Raw genomic sequence first — 10424 nt, forward strand, 5'->3', positions numbered from 1 at the left:
GTTAGGGTTAGGGTTATAATGGACCAGAGACAGTTTAAAAAGAACTCTGTTTTGTTATTTTCTGGACATCTTTACACTGTCATGCTGCTAATTACAGATAAAAAAAAACCTATACAAATAGAAAAACTTTATTTTGATAAACGTTTTTGGTGGATAAATAGAGTGGAAATATTGCTGTATTTAGCAAGGGAACAATTTTACCTGTGTATTATGTTGGGGAATATCTATTTTTCTCGGGATCAGAAAGGGGGTGTATAATAGACACAAGTCTTTAGTGTGATTCAGGTGGCGTACTTAATATCAAATGGTGAAATTTACCTGCATGTTTTTACTGGATTCTGGGGATCAGGAAGCGGGATGTGTGTTATATATATTGGCGTGTTATAGGGTTAGGGTTATTTATACAGCGCTCAGTTCATGATAAACATGTTCAGATGCGCTTTACAATGAAATATAATAGCACAAGAGGTAATATCACAATATCAATATAACACAAGGGGTAATATCACAATATCAATATAACACAAGGGGTAATATCACAATATCAATATAACACAAGGGGTAATATCACAATATCAATATAACACAAGGGGCAATATCACAATATCAATATAACACGAGGGGTAATATCACAATATCAATATAACACAAGGGGTAATATCACAATATCAATATAACACAAGGGGTAATATCACAATATCAATATAACACAAGGGGTAATATCACAATATCAATATAACACAAGGGGTAATATCACAATATCAATATAACACAAGGGGCAATATCACAATATCAATATAACACGAGGGGTAATATTACAATATCAATATAGAATATAAAAATAATTTTAAAACATTAATATAAATATATATATTGTTAAATATATTAATATAAATATATATATTGTTTTTGTAAATAAAATATTACAGGTATCGAGGTAGAAACACGACCAATGCCATCCAGGATCCATGTTTACCAAAACAAATGCCGTTAGTCACGTCCCCCAACGAAAGTGGACGAAAGTATTATTTCAAGGGAATTGGAGATTTTAAGAAATGTCGTGCGATGATGAAACCCTTATTAAACAAAACGTTAGCGTGTAGTCACAAACCTTGTTCCATGAATGGCATCCATCAACCAGGGATTGATCCCCAACGCTCCAAGTTTTACGGTTTCTCCGAGTTCTGGTATTCAACAGAAGATGTGTTTGGTATCGGTGGACCGTATCAATATTCTAAACTTGAACATGAATCTCAGGTAAGATTTTATATTAATATTCTAAACTAGAACATGAATCTCAGGTAAGATTTTAAGATGATTCTGATGGAAAGTCCTGGATTACATTCAAGTAGTGAAAGTATGGTTACCTATTGTCAGTGGTTCACAATGGAGGTCATGGCAGGGATGGGATCATAAACTGTAGTCCCGTCTAAACTTTTGGGTGTGCGTAAAAAGAAAAACAATGACAGAATTCCTCGAATAGTAGACTGAAAAACTGACAGCGTCAAAGCTCACTGCTTGGCATTTGAATCATTGTTGCTATTTCAAAATGTTTCTTGACGGACATTTTTACCGGAAATAAAGGGGCATAACTCTTATTGTTATTTAAGCAGAATGGTTCAGACCACAATTAAAAATCCTGTGTCAATAAAAAATTCAAATTCGTACATAATAAAAATATGTTCACCTCACTATTTTTCATATTTAATTCCCAATGTACCTTCGTTTATACGGCATCATATGGAAGCAAAACATCCGAAATAAAAATAGTTTTTGATGTCGAAACATCGTTTTCTTCTGCATTAATCTTGTTGGTGAGAAAAAGTAGGACTTTAAACCTCATTTTAACAACAGGTATTTATACAGGTGAATGTTTTATAACAGGTATTATACAGGTGAATGTTTTATTTTGTAGGATTTTTGTAGTACAAGTTGGAGTGTTTTACAGGAAAGATACAAGAAAAAATTATATCCTAAAGCAGACGTCGATAGATTTAAGTAAGTTCATAAAAATTATTGTACTACAGTTTTATTTACACACCATTTAATTGTTTTGGGGGTTTTTTTTATTTGAGAAGTTCATACAACTTTTAATTTCTGTTGTATTTTACATTTGAACAACATGTCACACAATGATGGAGAACACGAACACGATTTTATATTTGAACAGCTGTAAAACCTGGACATGGATCGCTAGACAGAAAAGCCGGATTTAAAATGGGGGAGGGGGTGTCTGACTGGACTGCATTAGTTCAGAGGGGGGGGGGGGGGTCTGACTGGACTGCATTAGTTCATGGGGGAGGGGGAGGGGAGGGGGGGTCTGACTGGACTGCATTAGTTCTCAAAATATCTTTGTACCATAAAGAAATATTTTTGTGCCGTAAATAAATATGAGATTTATTATGTTGTATATGTTTTTACGAAATAAATCTATCTATCTATCATACTGTCTATACAAATGCATTTGTATGAGAGTTTCAGACAATGACCAGATTATTCTAGGCTCGGTAATGTATTATTCTTATTTTCCAGAACACAATGTTTTAAAGGGGCTTGGTTAGCAACAGTTTTACACGAAGGTTTTCAATTTCCTGAAGATTATAAAAATTTAATAGCAGCACAATTAATCAATAAAAAAGATGTTCAGTGGACATTAGGAGCTTTAATTTACAGGACACGATTCCTGCCCTTAAGGTAGGTTTACACTGATTCATGTCTGTCTTTAATGTATATTTACACTAGGGGACTCAATATCTCCTACTGCGTTGAGAAATTTGATAAGATTTAGGGATTCACTGTCAGGGCTGTGGTAATGGAATGTAATCATTACATTTTTGAAGTAATGGCCATGTAATGAGTAATGGCCACGTGATGAGTAATGGCCACGTAATGAGTAATGGCCACGTAATGAGTAATGGCCACGTGATGAGTAATGGCCACGTAATGAGTAATGGCCACGTAATGAGTAATGGAAGATTTAAAAATTGATGGAAATGTAATCACATTATAGTCAATTATATTTCAATTACTTTTCAATCAATGTTGGCTGATGAAATCAGTAGGCTACTCAAATTCCCTTGTTTAAAGAAATAGTCAAGACTTGTTGTCCGCTTGTTACATAGAATACTTGTGTCTTTATATTCAGTATATACTCTTCAAAACAAAATGGGGGATATTGAAATGCAAATACCTATGCAGGTTGTGATATGATAAATAGTCATGGACACTTGACATGCTTTGGGAGTATGTTTACAGATGAAGAACTTATCGCCCCAACAGAACCACTGAGCTGCATATGCGACACGCAATAGCGCCATACACGTGGGAGGGGTTCATTGTACACCTCAAGGAAGGGTTGATGAAAACTGCTGCATGCTGGATATCTATCCATGTTTGCTTTCCTATTGGTTCTTGCATATCTTTGCTTTAGTGTGCTCTGTTTATTTTCATCGAGAGACGTGTTCGTCGACGTCAACGACAACACTACAAGAATTGGCCGTGGCACTGCAAGGGGAGTGGGTCAGATTTCCCCAAATATTGATTGGACGGTTGATTTGGAGCATGCCACGACGAATTGCTGAATGTCTGTAGATTGGTGGAACAATTACTCATTATTAAGACAAAAATCAAAAACATCCATTTTCACTTTTGACAGTGTATCTCTTTGCGAGTGAAATGGGGCCGTCAGATAAGCCGCCCATATAAACTGTTTATGTTCATGTGTAGGCAATTGGCCTGTTATTAACATACACTGGTTACCTCTAATAAAAACAACAGTGCATTTCCGCAGTTTTGTATTGTTTCTGAATATCCCTTACTTTTTGTGAAGAGTATATATCAGTAAGAATTGGAACCAGGCTATTTGTTTCTGTATTCCTCTACCCTCCCCAAGTCTTAGAATCAAATTTTAGTTACAAATAGAAACATGGACTATTAAAATTAGAAAGTTTTTGCTATTTACAAGAATGAATTTGTTCCAAAGATAATTTCACTAATGTGACTCATACTTGTCATGTATTTCAACAGATTTTGTTGGTTTGTCTTTTCAGGGATATACAGAAATCAATCAGTACTCCATCAAGTACAAGATCGTGGACTTATATACCACGAATGTTTCTCAACGAGTATCTCATTTTGTTGTGTATTGTGATAGTTCTAGCCTCTATTTTACTATATATGAAACGATTAAGACTGTGTCCCAAGAAAGAATTGTCTCGTGTTCCGTCTATGTCGTATTTTATGACAGGTGAAAACGAGGCCGAGTTGGGAATACGAACAATTAAAGGCTCGAATTATTTATGACATCATCTGTGATGTTTATGAAGGGGAGAGAATTGGCTTTTGCCTGTCTGACATTTTTATTTTGGGGGTAACAGGGGCCAGAATTCGGTAACTAAAGAATGAGTTAGGAATACGAACTGTTAAATTGTTTAATTATTTATGATGCTATTTTGTATGTTTAACGTCATGAAAGGGAAAGAACTGGATTTTTAATTTGGGATTAACAGGCCACTAAAATTAGTTAGAAATACGAAATGTCAATGTATATTGTTGTGAAAGGGAGAGAACTGGATTTTTAATTTGGGGTTAACTTGGGATAGAATTGGGTGACTTGACGTTAGTTAGATGTAGGTAGAGTCGAGTGAAATGTAGAAACTGGCAATGGCCTACCACCTCCAGTTTCTGAGTTATACTACTTCTGATTCATGGCGATACCCGTGCTTCGCTGGATCAACCGTTAGTTATACATACTACTTCTGCTTCATGGCGATACCCGTCTTACGCTGGATCAACCGTTAGCTATACTACTTCTGGTTCATGGCGATACCCGTGCTTCGCTGGGTCAACCGTTAGTTATACTACTTCTGCTTCATGGCGATACCCGTGCTACGCTGGGTCAACCACTAGTTATACATACTACTTCTGGTTCATGGCGATACCCATGCTACGCTGGGTCAACCGTTAGTTATGTATAAGATATGGTGGGTAAGAATCTATAATTCATTAGCCTCTAGTTAGCCAGACACTCTGTCTATCACTCTGTCTATATACAATGTATGTATCATAAGGTCTGTCATTGAGTCAACTGGCGGGGTTTTGAATCCCCCGTTGTACGTGACAAGGTGTAGGGTCGCCTGTTCAACCTCGTGGGTTTTCTCCAGGTCCTCTGGTTTCCTCCCACTGCTAAAGACCCCTACTCGCAAGTGAATTATTGAAATAAAATTGAACCATGTGTTAGTCCCGAAATGACCTAGTTTGTGTCGAGTGAACCTTAAACCCCATTTCTCTCTCTCTCTTGTCTGTCTATATACAAACCATGATTAAAGGGGTCTTGTTATTTTTGGATATATGAACCATGATTAAAGGGGTGTTGTTATTTATGCCTTGAACTGTGATCTTTCTCCACTTTGTATTTGACTTGAATTGATGCCCTTTGACCTATTCGATTTATTAATAGATGTGCATATGATTTTTTATAGTTTTAGTTATAAGCTTATGTTGTTGATATTGGATAATTTTGGACCAATGAAAGCAAGACAATTTACAACTTAGCTGTGATTATATGATTCGAACCCGGTATTTGTGTAGTAATACTGGACTTCTTTGTTGTGTTTTCTTTGTGATCGTAAATATCCTCGTTCTCAATAAAGTGTATATAGCTTATAATGGCTGCTCTGACAGACTGGTTGAGCTCTAATGAATTTCGCTCAACACCCTCTTTTATAACACCCTAATTTCTTTACGTCATATGGAATAAACATCCCCCATACCCCGACGACCGGGAGGAGAACATTACCTTATTTGGTCTACCAAACACATTTATAAACAAGAAGTATTTGATGGATATTTTGACAATGGAAAGGATATAACCAGTATTTTTACCAAATTATCCCTGTTTTATTATAAACCTATCACTCATTTAGATTGAGTGTGTGAGATATGACCTCTATACAATGTGTCAATCTAATACCAAAATTACCATACTTTTATTGGAAAGAACCACCCGATAAATCCTTTTCTGGGAACTCATGTTTAAAGATACAATAGTACTACATTTGGCACTCGTTGTACTGTGTAGGGTGAGTAAAGATAATGGGTTTTTCCTTCCACACAAAATGAACTGGTTTCATTCCTCTAAAACAGTGGTTCTCAACCTTTTTTTTGCCAACGTCACACCCTTGGAACACATAAAAAAAATAGGTGCACACCTGGTAAAATATATGTGAAAAATATTTGAATTTTGCAAAATAAAAACATGGTAAGTCAGACGGCATACAACTGTAGACAGAGACTAGCTATAGAAACATAGAATGACTCAAACTAAATAAAGGAAAACACAGCTATGAATTCACCAGTAGACACCAGTGAATACTCAATTGGGATCACATGTTTTTTCGCATTTCTTAGTGTGCCGTTCAAAATTTTGTGGCATACTTAGGAAGATCTTGCGGCACAACTGTGTGCCGCGGTCCACTGGTTGAAAATCACTGCTCTAAAACATCAGGGGACGGCTCCTTTATTAAAGGGACAATAACACTTGTGCTGGCTTGACAGCTCCAGAAAATACAAAATAGCCTTATTCTAAGTACTAGATGTGTTAGTGTCCTACCTGTTGTGTAAATTATCCATTAAATCCTATTTTACTTGTCCAGAGGGTTCAAAAATATTTTTAAATCCAAGTCACATTTGAAAAGCTTTACGTCAGGCTTTTCAAATCATTTAGTTGAATTTTTTCAATTTTTAAATTAGGTGTGTTAAGATGAAATTTGTATCTTCAATTAATTGGAATATTGTAAAATAGTACAATTTGTTGACCAGAATAAAGATTGGGACATATTATTCAGTTACAACAAGAGTGGTATTGAGCCTTTAAGACCCTTCATTTCACGGTTTGTTGAATAAAGCTGTAAGAATTGTCGTGTGTTCATGAAAGGTTGAAATAAGTTATTATTTAGGTAATAATAAAATTGAAAAAATATATAAATGGGGATAAAAATTGATATATTAGATAATGTGATTATTTTGTGATCTCAGAATGAAGAATGAGGTTTTTAAAGTTGTATGATAAATTAATTAATCATGTCATGTATTTTGGCCAGGTCTGTCTGTAAAACATGTTATTTTGTTTGTCTTAAATCGAATATGTAATAAAAACCTTATTTTGTTTGTGGTATATTGAATATGTTATAAATAGTTAAAGGTTGTTTTATAATATATGTGCTATCAATATTTTATAATCATGTGTTTCATTAATTAGTTATATCATATTAACATATCATGCTTGGGACTCTACTTGTAACCACATAACCCTAGCCCTAACCCAAGGACTTGACTTATAACCACATAATTTATATCCGACAAATTCCACGATAAAGTCGTGATCAATTCATGGAGCATCGATGACTCATTAGCTCACTAACCATCAAGTCCTGGTTTCGATATCAATATTCATCATTTCATTTATCTGATCCAGTTGAACTTTATTTCATTCATGTGTTCAATTATATTAATAGTAAAATTATGTTTAACTGTGAATTAATAGAAATTTATATATAAATGTACATAGAAATAATAACCATGAAGAATAAATTTAAATGATAAATTGCCGATGAATTTCTTCCTATGGAGGCAAAATATTATAATTTATTGTTTTCACTAAGGATATAGGCTTGGTTAAAAGTAAGCTTCAATATATTTGTGATATCACGTCAGTGGAATATTGACACATAGTTGTAATATTGACAGATTCTAGTGTAGTAAAGACAAGTAAAATGAAATTTTGAACTATAAAAAAACCAAACGAAATAGGATCTTTATTTTAATTAGATTGACTACAATAAACAGTACAGCCAACGGAAATATAAAAACATGCTTTAATTATTTTATTGAACAAGCTTCCAAGTTTATAATGATTTTTGCTTGTAAATAATTTTTATTGAAGATGTACATAACTGTAAATTATTCTATTATAGAATTTGATTAAATTGATGTAAATATGTATTAACATTGTTTATGTTGGGCGATGAAATGAAGTCGAGATTTGTTTTTAATCAGACTAAAAGAAATATGTTTAAAGGAGAAAGTCCACCTATTGTCAATAATAGATAGATTACCATGGTAACTACTAGAAAATATCTCTCATAGTACACACATCATGGTGTATCCTAACCCTAACCCTTTCACTCATAGTACTCACAGCATGGTGTACTGTATCCTAACCCTAACCCTTTCACTCATAGTACTCACAGCATGGTGTACTGTATCCTTACCCTAACCCTTTCACTCATAGTACTCACAGCATGGTGTACTGTATCCTTACCCTAACCTAACCCTTTCTCTCATAGTCCATAAGTTTGGATGGTCATTAATGTTTATATTTAGATGGTCATTAATGTTTATATTTAGATGTATTCATTCGGTTTCCATGTACATGATTATTGTAAAAACACTGGAGCAAGCATTGGTTATTTTTATTGGTGTAAACGAAAGTTGATTGGTCAATAAAAATATCATTTATTAGGTACACGATTATTTTAAAAAAACACACAAAGAAAAAAACAACATAAAATCATGTAAATTCATCATTTACAGTTTATCTGTGTGCAATAAACAAAGATCTGAATGAATTTATTGAATAAATTAGCCTCATTCAGTGGTTATTAAATATATTAATTAGCCTCATTAAGTGGTTATTAAATAAATTAGCCTCATTAAGTGGGTTATTAAATATATTAGCCTCATTAAGTGGGTTATTAAATATATTATCCTATTGTATAAAAATCATCAAGTGGGGTATATTATTTATTCAGTATTTATTCAAGATGTCTATAAAACGTCCCGGATGCATCGCCTTCTTTTAATTTAGCTATATTTGTATATTTATATCTCTCTAAATCAATATAATTCATATTGAGTTCAATATTGATGAATATCTATGAAATATGACCATGTTATCTTACTGTGAAATATGGGGTATCTATTTCTTAACAATTATGAAACTTCAACCTCTGGTTTTATCTCCTGATTTTTGATTCAGCTAAATTTGTACTTTATGGAAATATTAAAATTTATAAAACGAGATATTTGATGGCACCAAGTTATTAGGATATCTTATATAAATCACTGAATTAAATCATAATTCACTATATTATGATGGTTGTCAGAAATCTTGTTACAACTCTCCTGGGGTTATTTTGAATTGTTTATGTCCTTAAATCATTTTGCTGTTATAGGTGTAACAGTCTTTTTTTCGATATCTATAACCATTTTTATTTTGTGCAGAAATCCATATTTATTCCATCCTTTAATTATTATGGTAATTCAACCTGTTTTACCTTGATTCATACAGTGTCATAACGTGGGTTAACAGTGTACTGGGCAGTTCAAATACTAACCCATGGTTCGTATCATAGCAACAATGTTACCTGGCAACCCTTATATGCCCCACCCGTCATGTTAAAACTGTGTAGAATTTAAGGAACATACAGAGATTATCTGTGTGATTGTTTGTGGGGTTTTTAATCTTGTGTCCAGGGAAACTACGGCACTCCATTCATGACGTATTATTTCGGCATCTTGTTAAACAAGCTAATCTCGATTAACAAGACGCTCAATATAGCATATTGTATTGAATGTTGGCAGACTGGATAAACAAGACTGTTGTGTGTGTGTGTCACTAATTGTATATAAACAGAGAATAAATTATAGACGGGGTAAAAAAATTGTATTATAGAAAAATAAATTGTTTTGAATTTAATCCTTGTGCTTCTTGATTGTCGTTTTTTGTGAAATTTGTTTGACTGTTATATAAAGAGATGAAGTAAAATGGAAGCTTCGCGACCCGTTGGTACTCAGCCGATATTCTTGAAGCTAAAGGAGGTCGGGTGTTCGATCCCTGCATTGACCGAGAAAGTTCATCCAGATTTTCCGGCGTGGTTTCCCCTTGTCAGTGATGCAGGACCGAGGGCCTGACAAGGACAGTTGTCTAGTCGTTCGGATGGGACGAAAAACCGAGGTCCCGTGTACACATTGGCGTGCACGTAAAAGATCCCTTGACAGTTGGAATTCGATATAAGAGTAGGCCGTAGTGCCGCTGTCCGGGCAAAATTTCCCTCATAGCGCACTGTATGGCGTATGCCCGTCTTCATTAGACCAGTTTAGGTGCAGAACAGTAGGACGTTAAACCCCATTTCATTTGATGCTAAAGCAAAACACGAGTTGCTGAAAGTCGATGGTGTAAGACACGCCTTGAATTCCATCGACAAATCTATAAAAGCGCCCGAAATGAGGTCAATGTTTTGATTAAGAATAGCAAATCTAAATATTGTAAGGAAAATAATGAACAAAACTCCAGTAAGGCCTTGTTTTCTGTTATTTATTCCTTACTTGGAAAAGGTTCAGATGTTGTTCTTCTAGTTTCTAAT

General features: G+C 34.3%; 1 protein-coding gene across 2 annotated transcripts in view; it reads left to right on the forward strand.

Moving 5' to 3' along the window:
- LOC126816836 (ectonucleoside triphosphate diphosphohydrolase 4) overlaps window positions 1–9757 on the forward strand; it is a 33907-nt gene extending 24150 nt beyond the window's left edge. For both annotated transcript variants that reach the window (XM_050543596.2, XM_050543595.2), the window contains 4 exons: window positions 930–1257; window positions 1916–1998; window positions 2533–2694; window positions 4050–9757. In XM_050543596.2, coding sequence (XP_050399553.1) covers window positions 930–1257; window positions 1916–1998; window positions 2533–2694; window positions 4050–4302 — 826 coding nt within the window. In that variant the 3' untranslated portion in view covers window positions 4303–9757. The remainder of the gene's footprint in view (window positions 1–929; window positions 1258–1915; window positions 1999–2532; window positions 2695–4049) is intronic.
- The last annotated feature ends 667 nt before the right edge of the window (window positions 9758–10424 follow it).

Source organism: Patella vulgata, chromosome 3, assembly GCF_932274485.2.
Source record: "Patella vulgata chromosome 3, xgPatVulg1.2, whole genome shotgun sequence".
NCBI classification, from domain to species: Eukaryota; Metazoa; Mollusca; class Gastropoda; family Patellidae; genus Patella; species Patella vulgata.